We start from the raw sequence: 17666 nt of genomic DNA on the forward strand, positions 1-17666 counted from the left end.
GCTCTTCCCATCAGTGACCAACATCCCCACCTATGATCTTATTTCCTGTGGCTTCCTCGGGAACCTCTCATCATCACTTGTCCCTTCTTACTTTACACTTGCTCTTGCTACTGGTCCCTTCTCGGTGTACAAAGGGGCTTTGGCCATGGAATTTGTGTCTGTAGAAACCTGTTAGAGGTTTGGACCCTGAATGGGGAGAGGGTCAAACACTCTGAGTGAGGACAGAAATGGGGCAGGTACAGCCCTTGAGGAAGTCTTCAAAGATAGGGTCTTGAAGACTATACGGAAGTTGCAAAGGTGTTGCTAAAAATTACAAGGGTTTGTGGATTGTTCAAACTCACCTTTCTCCTTCTGTCCCTGTCCTTTCTGTCTCTATCCCTCTCCCTGACATCTATCCTCACACTCTCATCTTGAAGAATTCTAAAAGACCAGGGAAAAATCTTAGTCCTTTACAGAAATAAAGTTCAGAGCTCATAAAATCACTGATAGTTGGCTGACTAAAATGTCACTATATTTTTGTTTTACAAATATTAGGACTTGTTCTTGCTCTATAGAGCTGATGAGCCCTCTCCCAGATTTGACCTGATTGATTCCTGCCACTAGATTCAGCCAAGCTATCTTGGGACTGTCAGTGAGAGGGCCAGCTCTCCCCATTTCCAAGGGGTAAATAGGGTCCCACTCAAGTCAATCAGCTTCTCTCACCAGGAACTTGAATTTGATGGAAAGCGTCCCTCAAGATCTGCAGAGCATTTGGTTCTAGGACCCCCTTGGATACAAAAGGCAAGGACTCGCAAGTCCTTTACATGAAATGGTGTAGTATTTGCACATAAGCTACACATCTCTTCTTCTTCTTTTTTTTTTTTTTTTTTGTCGTCTTTTTAGGGCTGCATCCACAGCATATGGAGGTTCCCAGGCTAGGGATCTAATTGGAGCTATGGCTGCTGGCCTACACCACAGCCACAGCAACATGGGATCCGAGCTGCCTCTGTGACCTACACCACAGCTCACAGCAACGCCAGATCCTGAACCCACTGAGCGAGGAGGCCAGGGATCAAACCTGCAACCTCATGGTTCCTAGTCGGATTCGTTTCCACTGTGCCAAGATGGGAACTCCAACCTACACATATTCTTCCTTATACTTTAAATCATCTTCAGATTACTTAGAATACCCAATACAATGTAAATGCTCCGTAAGTAATTGTAAGTAAAATGCAAATGGTATGTAAATTGGTGGTAGCACATGGCAAATTCAAGTTTTGTCTTGGGGAACTTTTTGGAATTTTGTTTTTTAAAATTTTTTGATCCATAGTTGGTTGAATTTGTGGATGCAGAACCTGCAGATGTGGAATCCCTGAATTTGGAAGGCCAGCTCTAGTTATACTTAGGTCATTCTGACAGCAGCCTCCTGGAGAGATTCTCTTCAGTTCTTGCCTCTGGGGACCCTGGACCTTCCATCCTTCAAGTCTTTCCTGAGACTTGGCTGTTCAGCTTTCCCTTTAACTCTATGAGAGAGTCGACATCCTTCCCATCATTTCCATCTCTGTTTTATTCAGGGAAGATTTCTGTCATTTACAACTAGAGAATCTTAACTGATAAGCATATAACCCTAAAGCTCTCCCTCTGAAGATCTTCAGAAAGCCACCAACTTGCTGCCACATGACCTTCCTGCACCCCTTTTGGAAACACCAGGCATAATATCCAGAAGATACTTTTAAAAATCATTTTTAAATTATAGTTTATTTACAATGTACCAATTTCCACTGTATAGCAAAGTGACCTAGTCATACATATATGTACATTCTTTTTCTCATATCATCCCCCGTCATGTTCTATCCTAAGAGATTGGACATAATTCCTTGTGCTGTACAGCAGGACCACATCACCCATTGCACATCCATTCTAAATGTTTGTATTTAGTAGTTTGCATCTACAAACCCCAAACTCCCAGTCCATCCCCTTGGCATACACAAGTCTGTTCTCTATGTCTGTGAGTCTGTTTCTGTTCTGTAGATAGGCCCATTTGTGCCATATCTTAGATTCCACATATAAGTGATATCATATGGTATTTGTCTTTCTCTTTCTGACTTACTTCCCTTAGTATGAGACTCTCTAATTGCATCCATGTTGCTGCTGATGGCACTATTTTTTATGGCTGAGTAGTATTCCATTGTGTATATGTGTACCACATCTTAATCTGCTCATCAGTCATAGACATTTAGGTTGTTTCCATGTCTTGGCTATTGTGAATAGTGCTAATATGAACATATGGTTGCATGTATCTTTTTGAATTGTAGTTTTGTTCAGATATATGCCCAGGAGTGGGATTGCTGGATCATGTGGTAGTTCTATATTCAGTTTTCTGAGGAACTGTTATACTGTTTTCCATAGTAGTTGTACAATAATATGTAACACTTCACAAATTTGCATGTCATCTTTGTTTAGGGGCCATACTAATCTCTGTATCATTATAATTTTGTATATGTGCTGCTGAAGCAAACACCTGAAGGTGTATCCTCAGAGTCTGCAAGATAGGTACTATCATCATACCCATTTTGCAGGTGAGGGACTAAGGGTCGAAAAGATGTGGGCATTATTCCCAGGATTAAGCTGGAACCAGGAATCTTAGTCTCCCGATCAGTAAGACTTAGTGTAGTCCACATAGAGGAGACTAATGGAAGGAAAGTGGAAGTGTCTTTGGACAAGATAGCACCTTTCTCCATCTCTGTTTCTCAGTCCTCCTTGTCCGCCATCTCTGCTTTTGCTCCATTTTCCTGCCTTTCTCTGTAGATTGGCTTTCTCTACTCACTCATAAGTGAGCATAAAAATGCTGGAAAAGGCTGCTCCCAACCTAACTCTAAATTTTCACTCCAGGCTTCTACTATCAACTATGGTTTCTCTGTTTCTTAGTGGGAAATATTGAGATAAAATCTGCTTGGTACCTGGGCAGCTGGGGTAGGCTGAAAAATGTTCTCCCTCCTGAAAAGATATTTATTTCCTAATCCCTAGAACCTGTGACTGTTGTATGGAAACAAGGTCTCTGCATGAGTAATTAAGGATTTTATTTTTATTTTATTATTTTACTTTATTGGCTTTCTAGAGCCTCACCTGCAGCATATGGAGATTCCCAGGCTAGGGGTCCAATTGGAGCCACAGTTGCTGGCCTACACAGCAACGCCAGATCCAAGCCGCATCTGCAACCTACACCACAGCTCACAGCAATGCTTGATCCTTAACCCACTGAGTTAGACCAAGGACTGAACCCGCAACTTCATGGTTCCTAGTTGGATTCGTTTCCACTGTGCCAGGACGGGAACTTCAAGTTAAGAATTTTAAAATGGAGAGATTATCCTGGATTATTTGGATGGGTCCTAAATGAAATTACATATATAACCTTACAGAGGGAATAAAGGAAGTTGGGTGCAGACAGAAGAGAACCAGAGATTGGAGTGATAAATCCATAAGCCAAGGAATATTTGCAGTCACAAGAATCTGGAAGAGATTCTCCCTTAGGCCTTCTGAAGGGAGCATGGCTGTGCTAATACTTTGACTTCAGCCCTGTGATACTGATTTTAGATTATGTGAATCAAGAACTGTGAGAGAATAAATTTCTCAGCAACCAGCGGATTCATTTCTCCTGCATTAGGTGTCCACCCATTGTCCAATCAGTTATATCCAGGGGTGTTAATAGGAAAAACACAGCCACCAGAGGCCTATCCTCTGGGAAAGTAAGTGGTCTAGTCTCAGAGAAAGGACATGGCTGGGATACACTTGCATGCATCCCACTACCACTCCCTGACACCTTTTATCATATAGGTGTGAGAGGAAGTGTTGGGAAGCACTGGGCAGCAATCATGCCTAAATGCAGCACCAAGCCTACAGCTCTCTGCTTCCTTGCCCAAGAAGGGAATGAGTTCATATACAGAGCTCTTACTGGGCAGTGGGTGATGAGGTTAAACGATGAGTCTGTCCAGCTAATTCCAACATTTACTTAACTTTCTGTAGCTGGGCCTTGGGATAAGTTAGCACAGGCACTTATAAGGAAAGATAAGACCTCCTGGACAGCTGGGAAGAAAGTGACAGGCTCCTTTTTTAATCATTCAGTCATTTACTCAACACGTTTGCTGTGTATGTATGTACCAGGCTCAGTGATATTATAATACAACATAAAAAGTCATTGTTTTCATGGCATGAGAAAAATAAGCAAGCTGATAAATGAGCAAAATAATTGAGGACAAATTGATAAAAGAGCTACAAAAGAGACGAGTAAGATCCAGAAACAGAAAAGAGTAAGTTGCTGGTGAATGATGGTGCTGGTTGGAATCAGGTGTTATTTGGAGGGGGTAGTGGGTGGGGCCCTGTGAGAAGTTTCCGTGGAGAGGGCAAATAGGCAGCTGGATTTAAATCTGGGGCTGGGAGAAAAGGTGTAGGCAGGAAATGGAAATTTGTTATTTAGAGCCATGGAAACGAAGGAAACGTCCAGGAAAAAGCGTACATCAGTACCTTTTACGTGTGAACAAGCGATTTACAAGAAACAATCTAGAAAATTGTTTTACAGGTAAAATAAAACAATGTTACTGTTTTATAAAGAGAAGTTGCGTCGCTTCCTACTCCATCCTCCTTCCGCCAGACCACATTTCCCAGAATGCCGCACGAACCGCGCGAGACCCGGAATCTCTCTCTGCCGCTTCCTGCGTTAGTGGCCCGGATAATTATGGCTACCCTCAAAGCGTCTGCGTTGCTGCGGAGCCTCCAGACAAATTCTTGCGGCACGGGGCGAGTTTGTTTCCCGGTTCGCGCTCGGCCCCGGCCCCGCGCCCTGCTCCAGCCTCTGCCCGGGGCCTGTGGGACGGGAACACTATGCCGTGGGCTCGGCTCCGAGTCCGGTAAGTGACCCACCAGACGTCCGCTGGGGCGTTCTCGCCGGAGACCCAGAGCCTGCTTCAGGCTGGGGAGACCCACGCGGGCGCCCCGACCCTTCCCGCAGCGCGTCCTTAGACCCAGGCGGCTCTCTCCTGTACCCGCAGAGTCTGTCGTCGCTCGCGTTTGTTCGTTCGCTCTCTCACTTAAGCATCAGTGCCTGAGCTCCGCTCTGCAAAGCCTCGAGCTGGGTTTAGGGAATAAAGTGGACTAAGACTGACACGGGTTTTGCCCTGAGGGAACGCCAGCCCCACTGGGGAGTGGCAGTGAAGCGTGACTCGGACTGTGATACTGAACGCAGAGCAGAGTGGCGCTCAAATGGTGATGGAAGGGCGAGGAAGGGTTTCTAGAAAATATGACCGAAGCTGAGACCTGGTTTACCGTGCTAGGGAGAAAACAAGAAACATTCCAAACGGTGAATACAGCATAAGCGAAAGTCCGGAAATGAGACTGAACAGGTGGTTTAGGAACCCACTTTGGAAGTAGGGTTGATAAGGATGGTTATGACTTTGAATCTAGGTTTAAAAAGGAGAAATCGGTGTATCTTCTCAAGTTTCTGGCTTGAGCAGTTGAGTGGAGAGTAGTCATACACACCAAGCCAGAGAAGACTAATTATAGGACAGTTTCTTAGCTGGGAGAGAGAGGAGGAGAGGTCGAGGAGGAAAGGCAGGAGTAGATGACGTAAGGAGTTGTGAAAGGAAGCCGAATTAAATGTCTGTTTTGGACCCATTAAATTTTAGGTGCCTTCGAGATTCTAGTGGAGGTGTCTGGTATGCAGTTACATATTAAGTGAGAAACATTGGGGTAAAAATGGTAAGTGAGGAGTTCCCGTCATGGCGCAGTGGTTAACGAATCCGACTAGGAACCATGAGGTTGCGGGTTCGGTCCCTGCCCTTGCTCAGTGGGTTAACGATCCGGCGTTGCCGTGAGCTGTGGTGTAGGTTGCAGACACGGCTCGGATCCCGCGTTGCTGTGGCTCTGGCGTAGGCCTGTGGCTACAGCTCCGATTAGACCCCTAGCCTGGGAACCTCCATATGCCGCGGGAGCGGCCCAAGAAATAGCAACAACGACAAAAGACAAAAAAGACAAAAGACAAAAAAAAAAAAAAAAATGGTAAGTGAAGCTGAGGGAATGGGTGAGATTGTCTGAGGAGAGATAAGTGCTGAGTACTGTTGTGTGCCAAGCACTATAAGGGACCCTGGATCCCAGACCGGTATAAGACAGGATGTTGGCCTTGGGAAAGCACATAGTCTAGTGGGGATGCAGTCAAGTAAGCAGATCACCTTAGCTTTTTTCCCCCTAAATGATGTAGGAAGCCATTGATGAGTATGGGAGTGATTTTAATTACATTGTTAAAAAATTACAATTTTTTCCAGTTTTATTAACATATCATTGACATACAGCATTGTATAAGTTTAAGTTGTACAGCATACTTGGATTTACATATATCATGAAATCATTACCACAGGAAGTTCAGTTAACATTTGTCTTCATACAGAGATTAAAAAAAAAAAAAAAGAAAAGATTTTCCTTGTGAAGAGAACTCTTAGGATCTAGTCTCTTAACTTTCATGTATGCCATGTGGTATTCCTAGCACTTATTTATCTTATAGCTGAAAGTTTATATCTTTTGACCACATTCATCCAATTTTAACAAAATCCCCTTTCCCCCTATTCCCAGCCTAATCTGGTCTCTTTTTCTGAGTTGTTGCTGTTTAGATTCCACATATAAATGAGATCATATGGTTTTTGTCTTTCTCTGCCTTACTTATCTTAGCAGAATGCCCTCAGGGTCCATCCACGTTGTTGCAAATGGCAGGATTTTCTCCTCTGTGGCAGAAAAATATTCTGTGTGTATTTTACTTGATATGTTAAATATTTTTTCCTTTTTTTTTATTAGAGTTGAATTACAGTGTTGTGCCAATTTTTTCTGTACAGCGAAGCGACCCAGTAATATATATATGTTTATATATATACACATACATGCACATACAATACATACATACAACACACACATACTCCCTTTCTTATATTATCTTCCATCATGGTCTATTACAGGAGATTGGATATAGTTCCCTGTGCCCTCCTCATTGCTTATCCATTCTAAATGTAATAGTTTACATCTACTAACCCCAAACTCCCTGTCCATCCCACCGCTTGGCAACCACACATCTGTTCTCTGTGTCTGTGAGTCTGTTTCTATTCTGTAGATGGGCCCATTTGTGCCATATTTCAGATTCCACATATAAGTGATATCATATGGTATTTGTGCTCTTTCTGACTTAGTTCACTTAGTATGAAACTCTCTAATTGCATCCATGTTGCTGCAGATGGAATTATTTCATTCTTTTTACGGCTGAGTAGTATTCCATTGTGTGTATATATATATATATGTACCACATCTTAATCTGCTCATCAGTCATAGACATTTAGGTTGTTTCCATGTCTTGGCTATTGTGAATAGTGCTAATATGAACATATGGTTGCATGTATCTTTTCGAATTATAGTTTTGTTCAGATATATGCCCAGGAGTGGGATTGCTAGATCATATGGTAGTTCTATAACTAGTTTTCTGAGCATTCTCCATACTATTTTCCATAGTGGTTGTACCAGTTTGCATTCCTACCAACAGTGTAGGAAGGTTCCCTTCTCTCCTCATTCTCTCTAGCATTCGTTATTTGTAGACTTATTAGTGATGGCCATTCCAACCAGTGTAAGGTGGTACCTCATTGTAGTTTTGATTTGCATTTCTCTGTTAATTAGTGATGTTGAGCATTTTTTCATGTGCCTGCTGGTCATCTCTTTATCTTCTTTGTAGAAATGTCTTCTGCCCATTTTTTGATTGGATCGTTTGTGTTTGTTTTACTGTTGCATTGTATGAATTGTTTGTATATTGGAGATTAAGCCCTTGTCAGTTGCATTGTATGCAACTATTTTCTCCCATTCCATAGGCTGTCTTTTAATTTTTTTTTTTTTTTTTTATGGTTTCCTTTGCTGAGCAAAAGCTTGTAAGTTTGGCTAGGTCTCATTTGTTTATTTTTGCTTTTCTTTCTATTGCCTTGGGAGACTGACCTAAGAAAACATTTGTATGATTTATGTCAGAATGTTTTGCCTATGTTCTCTTCTAAGAGTTTTACTCTATGATGCCTCATTTTTAGGTCTTCAAGCCATTTGAGTTTATTTTTGTGCATGGTGTGAGGGTGTGTTCTAGTTTCATTGATTTACATGCAGCTGTCCAGTTTTCCCAGCACTACTTGCTGAAAAGACTGTCTTTTCCCCATTTTATAGTCTTGCCTCCTTTGTCACAGATTAATTGGCCATAGGTGTCTGGGTTTATTTCTGGGCCCTCTGTTCTGTTCTATTGATCTGTATGTTTGTTTGTTTTTTTTTTTTTACTGGTACCACACTGTCGTGATTACTGTAGCTTGGTAATATTGTCTGAAGTCTGGGAGAGTTATGCCTCTTGCTTTATTTTTTATCCTCAGGATTGCTTTGGCAATTCTGGGTCTTTTATGATTCCATGTAAATTTTTGGATTATTCTAGTTCTATGAAAAATGTCATGGATAATTTGATAGGGATCATGTTAAATCTGTAGATTACCCAGGGTGGTGGGTAGTATGGTTATTTTAACACTGTTAATTCTTCCAATCCAGGAGTATGGGATATCTTTCCATTTCTTTGAATCTTCTTTAATTTCCTTGATAAATGTTTTATAGTTTTCAGTATGTAGGTCTTTCACCCTCTTGGTTAGGTTTATTCCTTGGCATTTAGGTTTTGGGGGATATAATTTTAAAAGGTCTTTTTTTTATATTCCTTTTCTAATATTTCATTGTTAGTATACAGAAATGCAACTGATTTTTGAATGTTAATCTTGTATCCTGCTATTTTGCTGAATTCGTTTATCATTTGAGTAGCTCTTTTGTGGAATCCTTAGGTTTTTTTATGTGTAGTGTCATGTCATCTGCATGTAGTGACAGTTTTACCTCTTCTGTTTCAATTTGGATACCTTTTCAGCCCCCCCCCCTTTTTTTTCTTTGTGTCTGATTGCTGTGGGTAGAACTTCCAGTACTATGTTGAATAAAATTGTGAGACTGGCCACCCTTGTCTTGTTCCAGATTTTAGCAGCAAGGATTTCAGCTTTTCTCCATTGAGTATTATATTGGCTGTGGGTTTGTCATAAATGGCTTTTGTTATGTTGATAAACGCTCCCTCTCTACCTACTTTGGTAAGAGTTTTTTCATGAACGGATGTTAGGTTTTGGCGAATGCTTTTTTTGCACCTATTGAAATGATCATGTGGTTTTTGATTCTTCTTTTGTTAATGTGGTGTATGACATTGATTGATTTGCATATGTTGAACCATCCTTGTGAACTTGGGATGAATACAACTTGGTGATGAAGTATAATCTTTTTTATATGTTTGTGGATTCAGTTGGCTAAAATTTTGTTGAGAATATTTGCTTCTGTATTCATCAGAGGTATTGAACCATTATTTTCTTTTTTGGTAGTATCTTTGTCTGGATTTGGTATTAAGGTGATCATGGCTTCATAGAATGTTTTTGGGAGTGTTCCTTCTTCATTCTTTTGGAAGAGTTTAAGAAGGATGGGTATAAGTTCTTTGTATGTTTGGTAGAATTTGCCTGTGGAGCAGTCTGGTCCTGGACTTTTGTTTGTAGGGAGTGTTTTTATACAGTTTCATTTCTAGTGATCAGGCTGTTCAAATTATCTATTCTTGATTCAGTTTGGGCAGGCTGTAAGTTTCTAGAAATTTGTCCATTTCTTCTAGGTTGTCAGACTTGTTGACATGGAATTGTTCACAGTATTCTCTTACAGTTTGTTTGTATTTCTGCAGTATTAGTTGAGATTTCTCCTTTTTCATTTCTTTCTCTCTTCTTCCCTCCATCCCTCCCTTCTTTCCCACCTGTAGCATGTGAAAGTTCCCAGGCAGTAGAGGCATATGCCCAGCCATGGCAACACCAGATGCAAGTTGCATCTGCGACCTATGCCGAAGCTTTTAACAACACTGGATCCTTAACCCACTGAGCGAGGCCAGGGAGGAAACCTGCATCCTCAAGGCCATTCTGTTGGGTTCTTAACCTGCTGAGCTGCAGTGGGAATTCCTCCTTTTTCATTTCTTATTTTGTTTATTTGGGTTCTCTCTCTCTTCTTGGGAGCCTGGTCAGAGGTTTGTTAATCTCTTTCAAAGAACCAGCTCTTGGTTTTATTGATATTTTTTTTCTATTTTTTAAAAATGTCTTTTATTGATTTCCTCTCTGATCTTCATGATTTCCTTTCTATTGCTGACTTTAGGTTTTGTTTGTTCTTCCTTTTCTAATTCTTTTAGGTGGTAGGTTAGGTTGTTGATTTGAGGGTTTTGTCTTGTTTTCTTTGAGGAAGGCCTGTATTGATCTGAACTTCCCTCTAAGAACTGTTTTTGCTCCTGCTGTATAACACTGGGAGCTATATCTGGTCACTTATGAAGGAGCATGTTGATGGGAGAAAAAGAATGTATGTATGTATGTATGACTGGGTCACCTTGCTATACCAGAAAATTGACAGAACACTGTAAACCAGCTATAATGGAACAAAAATAAAAATCATTAAAATAAAAAAAATTTAAAAAATAACTGATTTTGTGATGCCCCATAGATTTTTAATGTGGTTGTGTTTTCATTGTTATTTGTCTCAAGATATTTTTTAATTTCCTTTTTGATTTCTTCATTGACCTGTTGGTTTTTTAGTGGCATGTAGTCAGTTTTTTCTTGTTTTTTTTTTTTTCCTTTGGCTGATTTGTTTCATGCTGTTGTGGTCAGAGAAGATGCTTGAAGTAATTTCTGTACTCTTAAATTTGTTGAACCTTGTTTTGTGTCCCAGTATGTGGACAATCCTAGAAAATGTTCCATGTGCACTTGAAAAGAATGTATATTCCGGGTGTTTTTTTTTTGGGGGGGGGAATGTAATGTCCTAAAAATAGCAATTAAGTCTAAGTGTTCTGTTGTGTCATTTAGGATCTCTGTTTGCCTTATTGATTTTCTGTTTAGAGGATCTGTCCATTGATGTGAGTGGGGTGTTAAAGTCCCCTACTATTATTGTATTCCGATCAGTTTCTCCTTTTATGTCTGTTTGTTTGTTTTGTTTTGTTTGTGTTTCTGGGTCACATCTGTGACATATGGAGGTGCCCAGGCTAGGGGTCACATCAGAGCTGCAGCACCCAGCCTACACCACCGTTCATGGCAACACCAGATCCTTAACCCACTGAGAAGGCCAGTGATCAGACTCGAATGCTCATGGACACTAGTTGGGTTTACTACTGCTGATCCACTATGGGAACTCCTATGTCTGCTGTCAGCATTCGTTTTATGTATTTGGGTGCTCTCTTTTGGGGCATGTATGTTGATGAGTGTAATATCCTCTTCTTGAATTGATCCTTTTATCATTAAATAGTGTCCTTTTTCTTTATAGCCTTTGTTTTAAACTCTGTTTTGTCTGATAAGAGTATTGCAACTCTCACTTTACTGTCATTTCTATTCTCATGAAATACCTTTCTCCATCCTCTCACTTTCAATTTATATGTGTCCTTTTGCCTTGAGGTGGGTATCTTGTAGGCAGCATACTGTAGGCTCTTGTTTTTTTATCCAGTCTGCCACTCTCCTTTTTGATTAGTGCATTCAGTCCATTGACATTTAAGGTAGTTATTAATAAATATGTATTTTTTTGCCATTTTAAACCTTGTTTTCTAGTCAATTCACTGTTTCTCCTTTGTACCTTTTTTTTCTTTTTTTGGTTGGATGATTTCCTTTTATTTTATGGTTGTGTTCTCTTCTTTTTGGCTTTTGTGAATGTATTGTTTGGTTTTAATAATGTGGTTGCCCAATTTTTCACGTTAACCTCTTTCTGTATCTGCTTGTTTTAACCTAATAGTCATATAGGCTCAAACACATTCTTAAAAAGAGAGTCTAGATTTTCTTACTCTTCTCCACATTTCATGATTTTGATGTCCTGTTTTACATCTTCATGTTTATCCTTTTGCTGTTCCTTATGTTTATCATCACTTTCACAAATAGTTTTGTTTTGTTTTATCTGTGTGCTGGCTTAAGTGGTTACTTTCCAATTGTGATTTCCTTCAATTTATATCTTCTTACTTATTTCCTATTTAGGGGAAACGTTTCAATATTTCTTTTAGAATGGGTTTGGTATTGCTGTATTCTTTTATTTTTTGTTTGAGAAATTCTTTATTTCTCCTATTTTAAATGATACTCATGCTGAGTGGAGTATTCTGGGTTGCAAGTTTTTCCCTTTTAGAACTTTGAATATATATGGCCAATCTCTTCTGGCCTATAGCATTTCTGTAGAGAAATCAGCTGATAGTCTCATGGGGGTCCCGTTATAACTAGCTATTTGTTTTTCTCTAAGCTATACCTTTATTTTATTTTTATTTATTTATTTTTGTCTTTTGGCTTTTTGGGGCCGCACCCACGGCATATGGAGGTTCCCAGGCTAGGGGTCTAATTGGAGCTGTTGCTACCAGCCTGCACCAGAGCCACAGCAACGCCAGATCTGAGCTGTGTCTGTGACCTACACCACAGCTCACAGCAACGTCAGATCTTTAACCCATTGAGTAAGGCCAGGGATTGAACCCACAACCTCATGGTTCCTAGTCGGATTTGTTTTCTGCTGTGCCAATGACAGGAACTCCTAAGCTACCTTTAGAATCTTCTCCTTATCTTTAATGTTTGCCATTTTAATTATAGTGTGTTTTGGTGTAGATCTGTTTGGGTTCAACTTGTTTGGGCCTTTTGTGCTTCCTGTATCTGGATTTTGTTTCCTTTGGATTTGGAAGGTTTTCAGCCATGATTTCTTCAAATATATTTTCTTTCTTTTCTTTTCTTTTTTTTTTTTTTAAGGGTCACACCCACGGCACATGGAGGTTCCGAGGCTAGGGGTCGAACCAGAGCTGTAGCTGCCATCCTACACCACCGCCACAGCCACACCAGATCCAAGCCAAAGTCTGTGACATACACCACAGCTCACAGAAACACCGGATCCCTAACCCACTGAGCGAGATCAAGGATCAGACCTGTGTACTCATGGATGCTAGTCAGATTAGTTTCTGCTGAACAACAGGAGCTCTTCTTCAAATATATTTTCAATCTCTTTTTCTTCTCTTTCTAGAATCTCTATTATGTGTAGATTGGCACACTTTATATATTATCCTATAGATTTCTTATGTTGCTTTCTTTTTTTCTTTTTTCATTTGGGCTTCTGTCTGCTGTCTTGATTGAGTGATTTCCATTATTCTGTCTCCCAAGACACTTCTTTCTGCTCTTCACTGCCTTTAAATCAACTTTTGTCTCTGCAAATGAATTTTCTAATTTTTTCTGCCTCCTCCTCATAGTTTCTAGTTGCTTTTTAAAGTAATCTGTGTTACTATTGATATCCATTCTTAATTCCTTCAGTATTTTCATTACCTCCTTGTTGAACTTGGCGTCTGTTAGATTGCAGAAGTCTGTTTCATAATTTGCACCTTCAGGGGAATTTCCTCGTATTCTTTTAACTGGGAATGGTTCCTGCTTATATTTTTCTTACTCTATGAGATCAGTGAAAACAGTTATTTACTGTAGTCTTAGAGGACTATTTATTTATATGCAGGAACATTCCTGGGTAGCTTACAGGGCTTACTATTTTTTTGGCATCAGGGCTGCTTTTGGTTTGGATGCTTGCTGTCTCTTTTCTCACTGTGTGGAGGCTGTTATCCCCTTGATGGGGGCATGAAGGTGTACAGTCTGAGTGTGCTTCCAGGGAGGTGGGGACAATGGGAAACTCTTTCAGGCGGCATCTGGTTGCTGGGCCCTTGGCAGTGGAGGGGACCCTCAGGGTGGTCGGGGTGGCACCCAGAGCCCTTGGCATTGGCAGTGGTGGGGTATGTGCATCCCCAGAGTTGAGGGCAATGGGTGGCACTCAGTTGCAGAGCCCTCTGCAGTGGCAACCTCTGAGACGACTGGGGCTGCAGGTGGTTCCTGGTCACGGGACCCTTAGTGGTGGCAGGCCGCACCCACCTCTGGAGTCTGAGATGGCTGCGGTGGTTTGCACCTGCACCCGTAGCCCACACCCCACTTCTCTTGCATTCCCCAGCAGTGGTGCGTTATTTCTCCTGTAGGCCCAGGCCTCTTCCCGTGCTCCCTCGGCTGTGGCACACAGCTCCCTAGCCTCCCAAGGCTGTTTCCCTAATCCTCTCCCCTGAGCTGATCTCCATAGCTCAAGTCTCAGCACCACCCACATGTCTCAGGCTGTGGTGCCCCAAACAGTGGTATTGATTGTCTGTGAGGCTCTCTCTCTGCTTTGCCTTCCTCAGTCCAGCTACTGTGCTTTGCTCCTAGGCTTTGAGGCTCCCCCTCTGTTGCACCTGATCTCCCCGTCAGTTAGGTGGTGCAGATTGCTCTTGGGAGTGCTGCCCCCATCCTGATTCCTTTTCTCCTCTCTCTTTTTTCCTTTTGTTCTGCCTAAGTATGTAGAGGGTTTTTTGCTCTTTGGGGAAGTCTGAGGTCTGCTAGTGTTCAGTAGATGTTCTGTGTGAATCATTCTACATGTAGATTTTTTTTTTTTTTTTTTTAATGGCCACATCTGCAGCATATGGAAGTTTCTGGGCTATGGGCTGAATCAGAGCTGCAGCTGCAGGCCTATAGCACAGAGATGGCAACATCAGACCCAAGCTTCATCTGGGACATAGGCCACAGCTTATGGCAACACCAGATCCTTAAACTGCTGAGCAAGGCCAGGGATCAAACCCATATCTTCATACACACTATGTGGGGTTCTTAACTCTCTGAGCCACACTGAAAACTCCTACATGGTTGTTTTGGTTTTTTTTTTTAAGTGTTTGTGGGACAAAGTGAACACCATGTCCTACTCTTTTGCCCTCTTGATCTTGCCTCTTTCTGTCCATTCTAAATGTAATAGTTTGTACACCACTCCTTGTACTTGCCTTGTATGTAGCACTTACTCTGAGGAGCATGGTGGTAGATTGGAATTGATCTAGGCTCTAGAGTAAGATAAACCTCGGTTTAAATCCTGGCTCTATCATTTAATAGTTAGTTGTCTTTAGGTAGATTCCAGTATCCTCATTTACAAAATCGAGATATCATTACCTATTTTGTGGGTTGTTGTAAGCTTTTCTGAAAATGTGTGTAATGCCTGGCATATAGGAGACAGCTCTGTAAATGGTAACATCCATTATTGTTATTAATATTGCATTAACTACTTTTTTCCTGTTGCTTCCTCCACTAGACTTTGCCTTTTTGGCTGAAACTATATCTTTATCATAGTGAATGCTCAGTAAAATTTAAATGAATGAATCTTGTAGGTATTGGCATTATGCATCCTGAGGTAGACATTATGTTAGTCATTTTTATTGTTGACTTATTTTTCATTTAGAGGTCTTGTTGGCTTGTCATTTTGCTTTCTTATAATCCATTTTGACAGAATCTGGCAACTCAGAGATCAGGAAGCCTACATTTATGGATGAGGAGGTCCAAAACATACTCATCAAGATGACGGGCTTGGATTTGCAGAAGATTTTTAAGCCAGCTTTACAAGAACTGAAGCCACCAACTTATAAGCTAATGACCCAAGCACAGCTGGAAGAGGTATGTGAATGCAGGAATATTGGCAGAATAGCTTTCTTTAAAGAATTAAACAGGATTTCCAGGGCCCCTCCATCTGCTGACAGCTGCTCTTCCACAGGCACCAATGAGGGGGAGTTCCAGGCACAGAACTGAGAAAAGAAATGTGAGCGGTCAGGCAGAGAAGAGCAGGGATTGTGGTCAGAATTAGGCAGACTGGGCATGTCATCAGGTCTAAAACCAGCCCAGGCATCCTCCCTGCTCCAGCTTCCTTTCTGGAGAAACATTTATGGTGAGCTGCTTTGAGGCTGAGGCTTTGGTGAGATTATGAGATTCTTTGGAACAGCATCCTGCTCCGGGCAAATGTCTTCCTGGAGTCATGAGTTTTGAGTGCTTTGTAGAGAAGACTTTGATGCATGAATATATGAAGTATTACTGTGCTTCTTCCTAATTCAAAAGTAAGAGTCATGGCAAAATATTCAAATACCCAATAGTATATTACATGAAGAACAGAAGGCCCCCTTTCACCTCTCCGAGGTAACCACTGTTAACACAATGGCATATAGCAGTGTGCTCAGTGGTTACGGGTATGGGCTCTGGAATTAAGTTGTGTGGGTTCAAATCCCAGTGCTGCGGTTTCTTAGCAATTTGCTTAACATTTGTGTGCCTCTGTTTTATTTCTTGTAAGGTGATGTAACACTAGCACTTAGCTCATAAAGTAGTTGTGGGCATTAAATGAGCCAAATACATTGAGTATTTGAATCATATCTGGCACATGGTAAGTACCCGATAAATGAAATCCTCTATTCTTTGTCAGGCAGCTTTTTGGCCTAGCTCTGTCTCAGAGCATTCCCTTGCTGTTTGGAGAATGGTTTAGCCTGTAGCTGGTGCTCCCAGCCACCCCACAGAGGCAAAGGCCAGGGCCTAGGAGCCCAAGTCTGGCTTTTCATTCACTGATTTGTGGCTACATCGTCTTCTGTTTGCAGCCTTTAGCACTTTTGATTAGTATCTACTGTTGTCAGATGATCCTTTAGGTCTGTAACCTTGTGGCTTCCTCTAAGATTTATTGTATTTCATTAGGCTACAAAACAGGCAGTAGAGGCAGCTAAAGTCCGATTAAAAATGCCACCAGTTCTGGAAGAGCGGGCTCCAATAAATGATGTGTTAGCTGAAGATAAGATTTTGGAAGGAACAGAAACAGCCAAATATGTGTTTACTGATATATCATACAGCATACCACACCGGGTGAGTATTATGTCTAAATTGCAAATGATCTTTATTTGATGTGCAGATGAGGGATGAGGGTCAACATCGTGTGACCCAGTTGTCTCTGAATCTTCCAAACCAGAATTTCTGACTGGGTGAGACCTGGCAGATACAGCAGAAAGAAGAAGGAAAATGCATCACATCATCATGTCACCATTTCCCTTCAGATTGTGGACACAGTCTGTTCCAGATTGACTGCAGAGAAAAGGTGTGCCGAGATAGTACAAGACAGACACTCACCCCCAAACCTCAGCTAGGCGAAAAATTCAAGGCAGTGGGAGCAGGGAGAGTCTTACTACCCAACCTAGACTGACTTCCTTATTAGATGACGCTTTGTGAGAAGATGGAGGGTTTCTTTCCTGTAAATTCTTGGTGATGCCCAAAAAACTCAGACTTTCCAAAGAATTTTGACTTTCCAGAATTTGCGTTAGAATGGCAGATTTCCCCAGTAATTTTTGGACAACACCACTTTATTCATTGTAGTTTTTATTCTCTAGCCCCTCTCCCCGTGATTGCCAGTTCCAAAAGAACACTCTGGCATTTCTAAAATATTTTAGTTTTTATATTTGAGCCTTTTCAAGCAAAGAGCAAGAGGAGTAACTTACAGTTCAGCTTGCAAAATGCAGCAGAATATTGCATAGCGATAGGATTGGGAAAGGAGCCACCCTATGCTAATCTTTTATCACATATGGTAAGGTTAAGCAGACATGATTTGAGCAGTGTCCATGTCTGTACATCCCCCTGTATATCTGATGCAGTTAAGAGGGATCAGAGTTTTCATTGTAGTTGGAATTTCTGCTTTGGAGTACTTTAATATGTGTGCAGTGTACTGAAAGCTGGTGTGGGAGCATTTTGTAACTCTCC

At 41.3% G+C, this 17666-nt stretch overlaps 1 protein-coding gene and 1 non-coding gene across 6 annotated transcripts in view; one reads left to right on the plus strand and one right to left on the minus strand.

The window, feature by feature from the left end:
* The window catches only part of MRPS22 (mitochondrial ribosomal protein S22), a 225757-nt gene that overhangs the window by 197370 nt on the left and 10721 nt on the right, over positions 1 to 17666 (plus strand). For 3 of the 5 annotated variants that reach the window (XM_021069535.2, XM_021069534.2, XM_084989846.1), the window contains exons 3-4: positions 15397 to 15560; positions 16617 to 16781. In XM_021069535.2, the coding sequence (XP_020925194.1) occupies positions 15397 to 15560; positions 16617 to 16781 (329 nt within the window). Of the gene's footprint in view, positions 1 to 4695; positions 4884 to 15396; positions 15561 to 16616; positions 16782 to 16884; positions 17011 to 17666 lie in introns of those variants that run through there. The other 2 variants (XR_014824022.1, XM_021069532.2) reach the window with 2 other exon arrangements.
* Positions 2398 to 2500, minus strand: LOC146397490 (U6 spliceosomal RNA). Its single transcript, XR_014825342.1, has one exon. It is a non-coding gene; the product is annotated as a U6 spliceosomal RNA (small nuclear RNA).

This window comes from Sus scrofa, chromosome 13 (genome assembly GCF_054392235.1).
Source record: "Sus scrofa isolate SSC_HxYL_T2T_F1_AM1 chromosome 13, Sscrofa_HxYL_maternal_Yorkshire_Landrace_v2.0, whole genome shotgun sequence".
Lineage (NCBI taxonomy): Eukaryota > Metazoa > Chordata > Mammalia > Artiodactyla > Suidae > Sus > Sus scrofa.